The following is a 17,244-nucleotide window of genomic DNA, read 5'->3' on the forward strand; positions in this document are numbered from 1 at the left end:
TATATTAGACCATGCCTAAGGACAGATACATTTAATTTATTGTAATCCTGCCTAAAATAATTTCACTTTCAGGGCAAGCTGGTAGAGAACCTGTGAGTAATAAAATCCAATCGGGCATACGCACGCCCCTCGAAATGTAGCTAAGGGGATACAAAAATAGGTCTCGTAGATTAATTTATTCTAATTTTGCCTAAAATAATTTGAAGCGCAGTGGCTATTGAGGATTCCCTTTTGATTTACATATATCTTAGTAACCAGTTTGGTTACAGTTATGACCTAAAAATATCGTTATTAGACCAAGATATCTAAGATAATTCAAATAATCATGGTGTAGCTTTTCTTAGACGGTGTTATAACAGTAATCTAATCGAGCACTGATATTACAACGAGATAACTCTAAGAAATTCTTATGATAACAACGAACCATTAAATCATTTTTATCGTCCAAACAAATCATTCGAGTGTTTATTACATTCGTTAAACCAGGTTATTAGGACGCTCGGCTCGTAATCCGATGATTGCGGGTATTAGGTCTCCATCACACCAAACATGCTCGTCCTTTCAGCCATGGGATCGTTATAATATTACAGACAATCTTACTATTCCTTTGCAAAAGAGTAGCCCAAGAGCTGGAGTGTGGGTAGTGATGACTAGCTGTCTTTCTTTTAGTCTTCCGCTGTTATATTAATGATGGCTAGCGCAGATAGTCCTCGTGTAGCTTTGAGCGAAATTTATAAAACAAACTTTTTTCTTCGTACGTTGTTTATAGCTTTCGAGTTACAGATATAAATGAATAAAGATCTAAGTACTGTTTCTGCAAAAAGTAAGTTATTAATGTTTTCACTTTAGTAAAATCTAGTGTTGATAAATCGCCATAATGTGTCTTATTACAACAAAGATTCCAGGAAGACCTAGACTTTCGATCTGAAACAGACAAGATCGATGAAGAACGTGTAACAACACCAAAACCATGTTCGATCTCTCCTCAATATAACTGAACTGGGTATCAAGCATTTCTAGTGTTAACTACATTCTGCCATAAAATGACTATGTACCAGTTCTAGAATATACAAAGAACTAATTTGTTTGTACTCCTCTCCTACTGCAACATATGGATGTATTACGTAATGCCTGTGTTACATAAGATAAAATGTTTGACTTTTTAAGGTCAAAGCTACATTAGACTATCTACTGTGTTCACCGTGGAGAATCAAATATATCACTTTAAGTCCGTAGACTTACTGTTTTCACACCAGGGAAATGGATGGAAAACAATAGTGGATAAATATAATGGTTTCTGTGTACATAGACCTGGCAGATACTATGAAATGAAATGAAGTAAAACGATGCTGTAGTAGTACTCATAAAATTCAAAATACTAAATATGTAACATTGGGTTATTAAAACTTAACCCTGACATACTTTAGTTACATTAGACATTTTCCACCTGGAGCTCAATTAAAGAACTTCAAGTTTCAAGCGTAGCCTCTATACTTTTAAAACTAAAGGTAGGGTAACTGTTCATAAGCACCTGCCGCCTACACAGCTACTTGACACCTAATAACTGGATTGACAGTCACTTTTGTATCGCATTCACAAAATAAAATGTGGAATGTGTTTCATAACATATCGTAGGTTCGAACCTTGGAACTTTTGACCTGCAGAGCAGAACACTAATGTTTAGGCCACCCCCAGCCCTCTTTGTTTTTACCATACAAACACTTCAGTTCTTTCATATTGATGATAAGCTACCTAGGTTTATTGATAATATTGATTTTTACCTACACGACTATTACGTCTCTGTAAAACTATTTGCATGTATATCTTAAAATATAGCCTATTGACAGCATATTCCATCTCTTACCATCAGACAAAGTAACACACACAAAACAAACTACAGGATGTCAAATTTCACGATATAAAGCTCTAGCATTATTGATGGGAACCACATCTCCCTGTCCATCAGTTTGTTTGTTTGTTTGTTTTAATTTCGCGCAAAACTGCACGAGAACTGTATGCGCTAGCCGTCATTAATTTAGCAGTGTAAGACTAGAGGGAAGACAGCTAGTCACCCCTACCCACCGCCAACTCTTGGACTAATCTTTTGCAAATGAATAGTGGGATTGACCGTAACATCATCTCGCCCCCACAGCTGAAATGGGAAGTATGTTCGGTGAGATGGAGTTTTGAGATCGCGATCTTTAGTTTACTAGTCGAGCGCCCTAACCACCTGGCCACGTCGGGCCATATCCATCGGATTTTAAGATGTTAAACTGTTTATGCTTCATGTTGTATGTGATCCATGACTTTGTGTGTATGTGTGTTTACAGAGCTCCGCATAACGTAACACTTTAACAACCGTCAATATTACAGTTAATCCCAACAACTATCATATACAAGGAATTTTACTCGACGATTTTTATCAGTTGTTTACATCCATTATTGTAACAAATAAAATTACCCTGTGAGTTGTTATCAATCCAGAAACAACATAAAACTTACTTACTACAGGATTCCAAGCTCCAAAATCTTTTCTTGATATAAACACCCTAGAATTATTGATGGGGACCATAACCCCATCTCCATCGGTTTTTAAACACATTTTCTAGGCTGTAATTCATGCTTTTTTTTTGAAATGTACACTTTATTTTTTGTTAAATATAATGAGCTATCTGTGCACTGCCCATCACTGTTATCGAAATCTAATTTTCAGCGTCTTAAGCCTCCTGACTTACCGCTGCGCCACTGGTGGCCATACATTTTTTAAACAAAAATACTATCAATATTCCAATAATTAGTGCTGAATTTTTATTAAATAAAATTAAATGATTTTACACAATAGTTTTGATTGGTTATTTAAACTGAATGTCATAACAAATACAACACTAAAATCAGGAGTTCGAGTTCCCTCGGTAGACTCGGTAGATAGCCCAGTGCGACTTTGCTAGAATAAAACACAAACACATACATAACAAATAAAACGTAAAATTACTCAATACAATACAATATGTGAACCTCTACCGGTAATAAACAGTTTAACAACAAGTTGATAATTTAAAGATTAAAGTGTTCAGAAACATAACACTTAAACTTAAAAATTGTTTTCACTGTGTCTTTGCTTCTTGAAATATTTTATACTTGTGTTTGGATAAATTATATATTTATTGCTGATTTGTTGTTAACGTTGTTCTTTAATGGCTTTGTTCTGATAAACTTCAACAGGTTTCAGTCTTTCGATAAGCATTTAATGAAAACAACAATCTAGGATTACAAATAAACACCACTCACCTCCAGCTTTTAGGTAGTTTGTGTGGCTGAAGAGTAGATTCTAATTGTCACTCTTATCCATCGGCTTCAAAGTATGAAGTGTGTTGTTTGTTGTTTTTGGTAACGGATTGCGCGCTATGAATACTCAAAATTATAGTCGTGGCCTAGTAATGCTTGATCCCCACGTTGTTTCAGGCCTATATATTAAATCCCACATCCCTCGAACATCGTAAAGACGTTACCAAGACAACAGGTGGTTGGAGTTCAGTAGCTATGATTTCATCAAAACAATATCTTTACTCTTGCAAGAAATATACGGCTTAGATGAACTCTGATAAATCTTTAATACTGGATTAACGGCTTGGATGAACTCAATATATCTTTAATACTAAATTAACGGCTTAGATGAACTCTAATAAATCGTTATTGCTGAATTAACGGCTAGATGCATTTTAAGAAATCTTTGATACTGGATTAATGGCTTAGATGAGATCTTATAAATATTTGATACCAAATTAACAGCTTGGCTGGACGCTAATAAATATTTAGTATTGAATTAACGGCTTAAATGAACTCTAATACATCTTTAATGCTGGATTATCGACTAGATGCACTTTAATAAATCTTTAATACTGAATTAACGTCTTAGATGAACTCCAGTAAATCTTTAATACTAAATTAACGGCTTAAATAAACTCTAATAAATCTTTAATACTGGATCAACAGTTTAGACAGCTTGTGAATTGTTGCCTTATGAAATAACGGCATATTTATTTGTATGCCCTCGCTAGTACAGCGGTACATCTACGAATTTACCACGCTAAATTCAGGGGTTTGATTCCTCTCGGTGGGCTCAGCAAATAGCCCAATTTAGCTTCACTATAATAAAAACATACATATTTATTTGTAATCGAACACATGATTTGCACGTGCTTATACATATAACGCCACCTACAAAAATAATGCTAATAGTTATAAGTGCGTTAGATTTTGTAACACAATAATAATGAAATACTGATAATTTTATAAAACTAAACTGTAAAGTATATTGTTCATATATTGAGTCACAAGGAAGAATTTCCAATATTATTATTAATTTCATTTTGTATTTTTACCCCTGAAGAAAATAAATCTATCCGTCGAAAGTCTTAAAGCTTAATCGGCTTTGTTTTACGAGTTGTTTTATCCTATACATCTTTGTGTTTTACAAAAAAAAATACTTAAATGTTCACGAATCAAATTACACCAGCAAACTCTGATTGTCTAATGAAAATAATATAGCCTTTTTATAAATAACCTTAAGCCTCGTTTCGCGTCTAAGGAAGTGCTTTTAATTTGTTTTCTTTAAACAACTTACAACATTATGGTTTTTCTTTAACTGCAGGAAGCAACAAGAGTTGAATCCAGTGAATTATATGAATAAAGTTTGTTATCCAAGGATTATTGTTTGCGTCTCGTTGCCGTAAAAATGCATCTTGCACTTTGAGATCATGGGGCTATTGAATGGCTGCCTTTCCTTTAGTCCTATCAGATGAGAATTAGAGACAGATAGCCCTCGTGTGTTTTTGTGCAGATTGTCTTTTACTATAGTTTTGCGCGAAATTCTAAATGAAGAAAAACAGTTTTTTTTGAGCGACTAACCATTAGGAAAGAAAAGAAGGTGTGAAATATTTTTAAGCATTAAAGATGTTGTTTTGGAACAAAGATACACAGTGAGTCATCCATGCACATAGTGGGTATAGAAAGATAGTGACTTAATACATAAACTAATATGAAGAATTGGTATTTGTGAACCACATTAAAAAAACACAGAGCAATAAAATACGTAGTGGGTATAGAAAAAGAAATGAAAATTTTGCTGTTTCTCTCTTCTAAACATTCTACAACGGATTTATTATTCTGGTCACGTTCTCAACCCAATAATATTTCTCTGGCAGGACAAGACTCCTAATTTGGTTTTGCTTGGTTGCACGCGCTTCAAGATATTCCCTTAACTTTTCATGATTTCCTATTGAACAAATCATAAACCGAAAAAAAAATCAGAAGGCACGTGTCCCAGCTGTTTCTCATACAGAAGTCAAGATCTCATAAGATAACTCTAGTCTATCATTTTTTGTTGACTAACGTAAGTTCTGTCAGCAGCGAATAATTTTCACGCTTTTGCTAAGAAAAACTGGTTTAGCTGTTCGTGTCAAAAATTGTTGTTTTCAACGTGAGCGCCACTTTAATTACAAACTGGCTGACGAGATCGGCCAGGACACCCTATGGTTTGGTTATAGCAAACTGGCTGACAAGAGCGGCCAAAGACACCCTATGGTTAGGTTATAGTCATACCTAATATTGGAATACTGACCTGAGGAAATGCATTCAGCCAAACTAACTCATACACATCCACCAACCAAATATATATATTATGCTCTTTTGTGTGTGTCCATTAGAATATCCAGTATAAACTGAAAAATATTATATGTCCTCCAGTGGGTCCATGATAAATTTACTGCTTTACAACGCTAAATTCCGGGTTTCGAATCCCGTTGTAGACAGAGCGCTGATCGCTTACTATGTAACTTTGGACTGAAACAAACAACAAAAATTTTAAGCCTTAAACGTATCAGAAAACTAACAGCTTGTGTTATAACACTTGAAGAAGGCACAAAATCAAAGCAAAGCCAGCTACATCACACGTAAGGATACCCGATTACCCGAGCACTTCCGAAAGCCGAATATTTTTCCTCACTAAAGTACTTCGGTAATCGGATTTCTGTGATTCTGATATATATCTTTTTATACACAGAACTTCACGAAATTTTAAAAAATGGTGGCTTGCGCAAGCAATGGTAATTTTGATTTATCTTTAATTTGTAGAAAAAAAAACTTTTACCTGAATAAATAACTTATAATGAGAGGAATCATGGAACAAATTAATAATATAAGTTACTGATGTTTGAGTTCCGTAAAAGATGAGCTCCATTCTCAGTTCTTGGTAGATTTAGACTGGAAACTTCATCAGTGAGATCGTGATGTCACTTGGAAGTCGCTTTCTTAGAAAATCTGAAGCTAAAATAACTTGTCGCTCAAGGTGGACAGAAGTCGAGCACTGTAGGTTGCAATGTGCTGTATTTGGCGGGGTCTAAGCTAATCTTCAAGCCCAACTGACGAAACTAGTTATTGGGCTTGGAGATTAACTTAGAGTCCGCCAAATATCCTTGGACTTGGTCGAGTCTAATCAGAAAAGATGACCTAGTGAGATGATCAGGAATCGTGGTCCATCTAATACTAGTCTAACAAGGAAGGTCCTCCGCTAGGACAGCGGTATGTTTAGGGATTTACAATGCTAAAATCAGGGATTCGATGCCCCTCGGTGGACAACCAGATAGCTTGATGTAGCTTTGCTATAAGAGAAAAACACACATACACTCACGAAGAAGAAATCACCCACAGTCTCGAGTCTCGCAGATAAAAAGAAACACACACAAGTATCACATCGTTTTATTGACTAATATTTCCACCGATGTTTTCACACACAAGTATCACATCGTTTTATTGACTAATATTTCCACCGATGTTTTCACACACAAGTAACACATCGTTTTATTAACTGATATTTCCACCGATATTTTCACACACAAGTATCACATCGTTTTATTAACTGATATTTCCACCGATGTTTTCACACACAAGTATCACATCGTTTTATTGACTGATATTTCCACCGATGTTTTAAGACACACCATTCTTATTACTTATGAATCCTACAAATATTCAGTGTTCTCATAAAGAATACAGTTCTATTATAGTACAAGTTGCATAAAAACGACAACTTTTACACTGTATAAAACAATACTTTCATTTTCTGACTGTTACTTTGGTACTTAAGTCACAGCATAATTAAGTTTGTCAAGAGTGTCCATGATTCCTTTAGTCACTTTAAATGTACACACTTGAACATATTATAGCATAAAAGCAAGTATTAGATACATTTCATATTTCACATAGTAGCAATAGTGTAAAAAAAAATAATAGATAAGGCTTTGAGTTTCATACTCATTAAAATTTGTAGTTTCACTTGTAAGGGAAAACGCTTTATCTTAAAAGCTTTATTTGCTGATTTATTCAAGATTATTAACATTCATGGTATATATTTTGTTGTGTTGTTTAGAGATAACAAAATAGTTTAGTGATTTAAGTTGTTGAATCCTCAATACTTTTTTCATAGTTTGGTACAATAAGTTAAGATTGTGAAATCTAACTTCCACAGCATAGTTTGCTACAATAAGTTAAGATTGTATCATATCTTAATGTATTTATGAACGTACTTAAAACATCTTCAAAAAACGATTATTCACGACACAGAAAACGTTTCGTTAACTATGATAAAAATTTTACATTTATGGAGTAATCTTGGAACTATGGAACTCGAGAAAGTTCTTGTTAGAAAAAGACTTTATATTTAATATGTCATATCTTTATATTATGCATTCTTATATTTATTCTAATAGCTATTTTTAAATGTGAATAAGGTAATTTAACAATTTGGCACTATTTTCTGCAGATGTTGTTGTTGTTTTGAATTAAGCACAAAGCTACACAATGGGCTATCTGTGCTCTGCCCACCACGGGTATCGAAACCCGGTTTTTAGCGGTGTAAGTCCTCAGACATACCGCTAAGCAACTGGGGGGCTTCTGCAGATGTATACTTTGCCACATATAAAAACTTGTTTAGGGCACGATAGTTACAGTAGACTTAATAAATGGGTGGTGGTCAGAAGCTATACTAATTTGTTTAAGTGGTGGTCAGAAGCTATACTAATTTGTTTAAGCTATACTAATTTGTTTAGGTGGTGGTCAGAAGCTATACTAATTTGTTTAAGTGGTGGTCAGAAGCTATACTAATTTGTTTAAGTGGTGGTCAGAAGCTATACTAATTTGTTTAAGTGGTGGTCAGAAGCTATACTAATTTGTTTAAATAACTGTATGGGACGCTTCATACCAGTATAACTCGTCTTCTGTGCTATTAATTAGTGCCTTTCTACCATATTAGGGGCTGGAATGCTAATTTCAAGAGGCAAGTTTTCAGCTTACTTACCCCCAAATGGTAGTGCCTTATTTGATTATTATTTGTCTTACTTTTATATCACTTAATTTTTCTTCTTTACTTTGGAGAGCAGTCACCTTCCCACAACTGTGTGCAGGAAGTGAAGAGTGATATAGATGTGGGACGTTTTGGGCTTCAGCGCTCACATCTCGCTCTCCTAACATCCATTTCTAAATCTATTGCTACTCTTTTATTTCTCATGTGAGACTGACGCTTGGAGGTTATGACTGATAGACGGTGTATCCCCACCGCAATGTGGGTCCTACTACCACCGTCACCTCCAAAACCTAAGGTAAATTTTATAATCCCACATTACAGTTTCTATCCTCAGATTTTTTTCAATTAGTGCAACATTTTGTGTTTAATTTATTTTTGTTTTGGCTTGTTTTTAAGTTATAACAAATTAATGTAACTAGTCAGAGGTTTGGATTTGTTGTTTTAACGTTGTCATTCTTTGTGATTTCGTTTACTTAACTTTATTAAAATGTATTAATTTTCACTAAAATATTTATATATATATATATAACGGAGTAATTCCTACTTTGTGTAAATAATTAGATTTGAGAGTAAGGGCCCGACATGGCCAGGTAGTTAAGGTATTCGACTCGTAATCTGAGGGTCGCGGGTTCAAATCCCCATCTCCAAACATGCTCACCCTTTCAGCTGTGGAGGTGTTATAATTTGACGATTAATTCAACTATTCGTTGGTAAAAGAGTGGACCAAGAGTTGGCGGTGAGTGGTGATGACTAGCTGCTTTCCCTCTAGTTTTACACTGCTAAATTATAGACGGCTAGCGCAGATAGCCCTCGAGTGGTTTTACGCGAAATTTAAACCAAACTAATTTGAGAGTAAGTTGGTAGAGATCCTGATGAGTAATAAGTAATGAAATCAAATCGGCTATACGTGCGCTTTGGTTGCACAAAAATATAGCTAAAAGAATTTGTTTGTTTGGGAATTTCGCACAAAGCTACTCGAGGGCTATCTGTGCTAGCCGTCCCTAATTTAGCAGTGTAAGACTAGAGGGAAGGCAGCGAGTCATCACCACCCACCGCCAACTCTTGGGCTACTCTTTTACCAACAAATAGTGGGATTGACCGTCACATTATACACCCCCACGGCTGGGAGGGCGAGCATGTTTAGCGCGACGCGGGCGCGAACCCGCGACTCTCGGATTACGAGTCGCACGCCTTACGCGCTAGGCCATGCCGGGCCAGCTAAGAGAGAGGATTTGGTTTTAATTTCGAACAAAACTACACTAGGGTTATCTGCGCTAGCTTTCCCTAATTTAGCAACAATAACAACGCACAAAGCAAACATTTAGGTTTTCGGTGTTTTTTTTTAAGTTGTAATGTTTTAAAATTACTGCCAAAAGCACTGTTAAAGCGAAAGTAACCAACCAACTGTTAAATCGACACTTTCTAATCACAAAAATAATAATAGTTAATAAACTGCTTATGTTCAGTAAGGGGTTAATATTCAGCTCTTATTAATCAGAAGTTGATTAATTGCACATGATCATGGAGTCATTTCCTGTTGTTGTATATTGATTTTGTTTTATTGGTTTATCGATGTCTTTCAAAGATGCCAACAGTTTTTTTAGTAACATTGGTTATTATATTAGAGTTTCTAAAACTATAAAAGGTTCACTAAATTGTACATGAACTACAAAAATTATTTCTGATGCTAAGCCTCGCCTGGAAAACCCATATAACAAATAATCGATTGAAACTTCGCTCTTTGATGAAGTTTTGAAACAATAGGTGCAGTACACTGAAGTTATAGGTATCAAACTGTAAAAAGGATGCTCAGTAGACCCACAAATCTAAAATATGATTTTAAGTGAAATGTAGAAATAGTTTTATGGATTCTATTTGTAAATTGAAAGCTTTCTAATTCTCAGTTAGACGAGTTTTGTTTACCATTTTGTTGCTTGTCATGACTTTGTAATTTTGATTTCTAAGAGCGATTGTGATATATTGTTATTGTGCTTTATGACGACATTTCAGCCTTCAAAATAACACTTTTGGGAATGTATGATTTGTTGGGTTTTTTTTTGTGGTTTATGGGTCGTGATTTGTACAAGAAATTATCGTGTTTTTTAAATGAATATTTCACGCATTATTGTGTCTTTCGAGCAGATATTTTAGAGTTTATTGCATCTTTCAAACGGGTGGTTTTGGAATTATCATGTCTTTTGAACAAACATTTTAGGGATTATCGTGTTTTGTAAACAGATATTTTAAGAATCATCTTGATTTTGAATAAATATTTTAAGGATTTTCAAATCTTTAAAAAGATATTTTAAGGATTTTAACGTTTTATGAACACATGTTTAAGGATTATCGTGTCGTTTGAACGGATGTTTTCGGAATTATTATGTCTTTTGAACGAATGTTTTAAGGATTATCGTGTCGATGATTTAGGAATTATATTCTTTTAAACGGATGTTTTAGGGACTATTGGCCATTTCAAATGTGTTAAATACAAAGGTTTGTGATATTTTGTTTTATGAGTTAGAAAATTATCGGGTTTGTTAAGTCAAAAGTTTGTGATTGTCGCAAGTATTCAATTATGGATTTATACATGATTTTACAAAAAGAAAACACTAGAGTATAAAAACTAAGTAACCAGATTGTTATGCTCAGATATCAAAATTGGATACGCAAATTGCAGACTGATCCGCCCTTTAAAATAAATGTCTATTTGTTTAGAAGTGAATATGACGAGAAAATGAAAACGAATACATTATAATATACCATTATACCATTTTTGTATCGAAACACACTGTTCAGTCATTAGCTACATGAATCTATCCAGTTGTTTCTCTTGTTTTATCCTCTGTCGTACATACATAAATTTTTATTATTTCGACACAGCTTATAGTGTAGGAACGACGTAACATATACCATGTAATGTCATGCTATGTGTTTGTGTATATATACATATTGGTAGACTCTTCTACCATCTCTACTAGATAGATTTGATGAAAATACGTTAAACAAGCAGCAACCTTAGATACCTTATTGTGAAAAACGTAGTTTCTACTTATGTTTCATTTAGATCGTTATAACAATAGCAAAAATAATCTGTAGTGTCCTTATTAGGTGATAGTACAGCAAACATTTTACAAGTAAAATGTAACTACGAGTAGTTATTGCTAGGTGACACTACAGTAAACATCAACTTGTAGTTATTGCTAGGTGACATTACAATAAACATTTACTTGTTGTTATTGCTAGGTAACACTACAATAAACATTCGCTTGTAGTTACTTTTAGGTAACACTATAATAAACATTTTCCTTGTAGTTATTGTTAGGTTACACTGCAATAAATATTTCCTTGTTACTAATGTTAGGTATTTCCATAGTAAAAATGTTTCTTGTTTTTTATTGATAGAAGAAACAATAAACTTTTTTCTTTTAGTTATTGTTAGGTGACACTAAAATAAATATTTTCTTTATTGGTATTGTTAGGTAACAAAACAGTAAATATTTTCCACTTTATTTGTGTTAGATGACACAACGGTAAATATTTCCTTGTTTTTAGTGTTAGGTGCCACAACAGTATATATTTTCCTTTTTCTTAGTGTTAGGTAACAACAGTAAATATTTTTTCTTGTTCTTAGTGTTAGATAACACAAAAGTAAATATTTTCCTTGTTCTTAGCGTAAGGTGGCACAATAGCAAAGATTTCTTTGTTTTTAGTGTTAGATGACACAACGGTAAATATTTCCTTGTTCTAAGTATTAGGTGCCACAACAGTAAGTATTTTCCTTACTGGTATTGTCAGATGACACAACAGTTTTCCTCATTGATAATGTTAGATGTTTGTTTTGTTTTGTTTTTGAACTTCGCGCAAAGCTACACGAGGGCTATCTGCGCTAGCCATCTGTAATTTAGTAGTGTAAGACTAGAGGAAAGGCAGCGAGTCATCACCACCCACCGCCAACTCTTGGGCTACTCTTTTACCAACTAATACTGGGATTGACAATAACATTATAACGCTTCCACGGCTAAAAGGGCGAGCATGTTTGTATTGTTAGATGACACAGTAGTAAATATTTTCCTTATTGGTGTTGTTTTATAATTTAGCTTACACTTGTTTACAAATCTACATTAGAGAAATGCAGATGCTGTGTTAAATGTAAGACGTTTCGATATTATGCCTAATGTAAGCTTAGGTTAGAAGCGTTATCAAATTGGCGTAAATTTAATTTAATACTTAAATTGTTCTAATGTAAACTTGTAGGCAAAATTTATTTCGTGATGTTTTTAGAGATTAGGCCTGCTTTAGGCTTAATGTCAAATCATCACAAACTTAACTTAATACTTGCATTGCGCTAATGTGGTCTTGTAAACAAGCTTTATTTTGTGACATTTCGAGCTTAGTCTTTATTAGGCTTAACTCCGAATTAGCCAAGAAAAGCAACAAAAAATTCACACATTATTGAAGTAACAGTTCAAGATACTTAATCCTGGGTTAGCTGGGTTTGTGTCAAATACCCTTCTAGCAAACAGAGGTCGAGGCAATAATCAAACTCTTGGAGATGAAATTGACAAATTTTAACAACCCGACTACAGCTATTCTTACCTTATCCCTCCCCCAGTCGGCAGAGTTGTAATAGTTTAGCCTTTTCTGTACCTTTTCTAATTGGAATCACTTTTCGGTAACATTATACTCTCTAAGCCCACCAACCAGTAACAAAATGTAGTTTTGATACAATCAGTCAGCGCAATTTTATCTTGGCTGTTACGTGAAATGCTGATTTGTAATCCATAACGTGATGCTATGTACTAACAAAGAAAAACCTTGAACGATTAAGAATTTTGGAAACCATATGCATTGGTTATGTATATAATATATACATATATATCATATATATGAATAGGATTATGGTATATATATATATATATATAGTGTAACATAAGTTTCACTGTGACTATACCTCAGGCCCGGCATAGCCAGATGGTTAAGCCACTCGACTTGTGATCCGAGGGTCGTGGGTTCGAATCCCTGTCCCACCAAACATGCTCGCCTTTTCAGCCGTGGGGGCGTTATAGTGTGACGGTCAATCATGTGACGTTGGTAAGAGAGTAGCCCAAGAGTTAGCGGTAAGTAGTGATGACTAACTGCCTTCCCTCTAGTCTTACACTAAATTAGGGACGGCTCGTGCAGATAGCCCTCGAGTAGCTTTGCGCGCAATTCAAAACAAACTTAACTATACCTCAGACACATGATCACACAGATTGATTTATAACTCGCTGAATTTAACCGTGATGAGATATACTGCACATAAATAATAACCCACAGGATGGTGCAAAATTGCATCATTAAATCTGTAGTTGAACTACACTAAGACTGGATTCTCTTACGGATTGGGGCTAATGCCATTTGGTGGCAACTGTTTTCTACCTCGGTGTCCTTATACGATGTAAATTTCAACTCAATACGCTCGAGCGTACTTTGAGTTATATCGATCTGAATATCATGCAAGATTGTATATCAAGCTATTATGACATCGATGTTATTTTTACAAAATATACAAACATGTTTAATTTTTAAGTTATACATGGCATGAACTTCTTAAAGTCACTATAATTACCAAACTTCATCATCCACACACTGGTATGACACGTGTAGTAGAGCGTATGTTTTTTTACAAGTCTTATATACTACCTCTAACACTTGCACATGTTGTCAATAGTATAAGCATTTGTAATTAGAGGATTGGAAAACCATAAGTTGTGGGTTATCTTGTTTCGAATGTTGAAGACATGGAACCAGGACTGTTTTCTATAATAAAGATTGTTCAATTCCTTCCTTGATAATACCACATACTCTGACAAAATGAATTTCCATTATCTCTTGATTTGTATGAGGTTGTCTCTTTACAGTTTCTTACCCCAACACTTTTACAGGGTTGTTCTCTTTATAACTTTCCCCCTAACACTTGTACAGGGATATTCTCTCTGCATTTTTTTACCTCGACACTTGTATAGGATTTTTTCTTTACAGTTTCTTACCCCAACATTTGTATAGGGTTGTTTGTTCTTTTTACAGCTTTTTACCCCAACACTTGTACAGCTTCTTACCCCAACACTTGTATAGGGTTGTTTGTTTTTTTTACAGCTTCTTACCCCAACACTTGTATAGGGTTGTTTGTTCTTTTTACAGCTTCTTACCCTAACACTTGTATAGGGTTGTTTGTTTTTTTTACAGCTTCTTACCCTAACACTTCTTTCCAGCTTTACCTCAATACTTATATAGGAACTTTATCACTGTAGTTTTTTTACCTCAGAAATTGTATTTTTAAATTTCGCAACTGCAATCTACACAGACGTCTTCACTTCAACATAAACCCACCTGAAATCAAATCTGGTTAGGGTAAACAAGAACACTACACATCAATGCCATGTTGGTTAGCTTACGTCTCCTACATTTGAGATTTCTTTCTTTTTTTATGTTTAAATTCTACACTCAGAGCTGTAACATAAGGTCATTAAGAACGAGTGTCAGAAACTTTTTCATATAAATAGGTTAAATTAATTTTTTTACTTAAACGATTTTGTACATCCCGAGATTACTTTGCACTGACTTTATTCTAGCCTTATGTTTACATTTTTTTATATTTTAAATCGACACTTTAAAGACAAAATGTATGGACTTGGACTTCTTACATTATGCTAAATCAGTTTTTACATAAACTCTAGATTTAGGAGAGTAATTATGATGTATTTAGGCTTTATCTTATGAAATAAGTAATACAAATAATTCTGTACCTGGAGTGTGGATAGTTAATTATACCTTTGAAACGAATAATTGTATAAAATACTTTACTTAATTACGAGCAAAACGAGAACAAATATTCTTTGTATTTTATTTATATTAGAAATTTTTAAGTGTTTACTTAATACTGTATAGATGTAGTATAAACACCTAAATCCTGGAAGATGTACACCTGACTTACCTTGGTGTCGTTCCATTGAACTGTAAGTTTGTAGCCTGGAAGAATGAATGGATTAGCATTAATATGGTCGAGGGCTATTTTAACAGCTGGAATTACCCCTCTTCCAGTTGCACCTTCAGTCAAGTTAGTGCTAACAGGGAAGAAACCACCAATTTTTAGCTCAGTCCGTTTGGCGGCAGACAGAATGTTGAGTGTCAGACAAAACTTGATGCACAAAATAGAACAGCTACTTCTATCTTTGAGTAAAACTTTGGCTAACATGTCTCGAGCTAACAGTGACGTTCACTTTTACTGACTACTTTACAGTATTCTACTTTGTGTGATTTTCAGTCGTGGTTCCCACGTTTTCGTCACCATTATCTCACTGGTTCATCTTCGATACGTTAAAAACAGTGTTGACGCAAGTTTGAAGAGTACGCATGTTCTTTTTCGATTTCCTGCGATTCTGTCTTTATTTTTTCTTACAATGGACATTTTTTGCGCTTGTCAAGTTAGTGTACTTGATTATATTCGTTATAGTTCATCTTTTATATGATCGGCAATTACACCAGAACGACTCCTTTTCTCCTGCCGTGCATCTTCTTCTGCCCGTTCAAACTTACATTCTACGAAATAAAGCAGTCACCGACAAAACGAGCTTCAGAACGATTTCCCTTTGGTTTCTAGAGGTCGCTGCCAACGAGGTGATCGTTGATAAGCTGTATTTGGCATAAAGTGTAGCGTATCGTGACAACAGATTTGGCGGGTAAAGTTTCGTTTTAGTCAGTACACAGAATAGATGTTCGAAGAAATACATACACTAAGTGTTTAAACTGACTTGTTTTCAGCGTTGTTAAGGTGACGTAACATATAACAATTCCCTCATAATTAATGTTAAAAGCAGAAAATGATAAATTGCTAATCACGAAATAATGAATGTTAGTTAAATAATTAGGGGACTTGCAATTGAATTAAATTATATTTTAAAAAATACTGTTAAAATATTTTAGATACATGCTTATCACTTCATCCGCTTCTAACACCGAGTTTCTTTGTTTGTTCGTTTGTTTTAAATTTCACATACAGCTATCTACTCTAGTGCTTTCTGTGTTAGCCATCCCTAATTTTGAAATGGTAGACTAGATGAAAGGCAGCTAGTACATACCATCCACCGTCAACTCTTGGGCTACTCTTTATCAATGAACAATGGAATTGATCGTAAATTTATACGCCCCACTGCTGAAAACGTAAGCATATTCGTGGGTGGGATTCGAATTTGCAACCTTCACTTTACAAGTCGAATGCCCTAACCACCAGGCCATACGAAGGCCCTTATGTGCACTCATAACTGATCTGATATTGTTGTCGTAATTTTAATAAAGAAATTATAAGATCGTCGTTGTGGAATAAACTGTAAAATGAATGTTCTTGGACGACGCTTGGATAAATTAATTTAATACTTTAAATAATTGTAAGAATATAAAGTTATTATTTTTTGCATTTATTGTTCAATCTATATAGTTCTGTAAGAGTCTGTTCTCACCATTGTCATTGTTCTCCCCGGTAAGTATCAGGACTTATAAATATAAAAATCGGATTTCGACACTCTCGATGTCTGACATGAAAATTGTTTTTTTCCCGTCGTAAGATTTAATCAGTTAATAGTTTTGTTTGTTTGCGAGAGCGTAAAATTACATGATAGGCTGTCCGTGTACCATTGACCACAGAATACCGTACCGCGAAGTTTAGTGTTGTAAATCCGTAAACTGACCGCTGACCCACTTTACCACGTAACAGTTATTAGCTTGTCAAGTTGCAAATCGAAAGGTCCGAGATTTGAACTAGGATCCTTTTTAAACATTTAACCACTGGCCCGTTTTAAAAATAACAGTCAGTTTCACTTCTCTCTGAAGAGTACTTAAAAAACTACAGG

At 34.5% G+C, this 17,244-nt stretch overlaps 1 protein-coding gene across 3 annotated transcripts in view; it reads right to left on the minus strand.

Moving 5' to 3' along the window:
* The window catches only part of LOC143257081 (gamma-aminobutyric acid type B receptor subunit 2-like), a 135,807-nt gene extending 119,860 nt beyond the window's left edge, over positions 1 to 15,947 (minus strand). For all 3 annotated transcript variants that reach the window (XM_076515271.1, XM_076515272.1, XM_076515270.1), the window contains exon 1: positions 15,333 to 15,947. In XM_076515271.1, the coding sequence (XP_076371386.1) occupies positions 15,333 to 15,593 (261 nt within the window). In that variant the 5' untranslated portion in view covers positions 15,594 to 15,947. The remainder of the gene's footprint in view (positions 1 to 15,332) is intronic.
* Positions 15,948 to 17,244: the final 1,297 nt, after the last annotated feature.

The sequence above is a fragment of the Tachypleus tridentatus genome, chromosome 7, assembly GCF_004210375.1.
Source record: "Tachypleus tridentatus isolate NWPU-2018 chromosome 7, ASM421037v1, whole genome shotgun sequence".
Classification (NCBI taxonomy): Eukaryota; Metazoa; Arthropoda; class Merostomata; order Xiphosura; family Limulidae; genus Tachypleus; species Tachypleus tridentatus.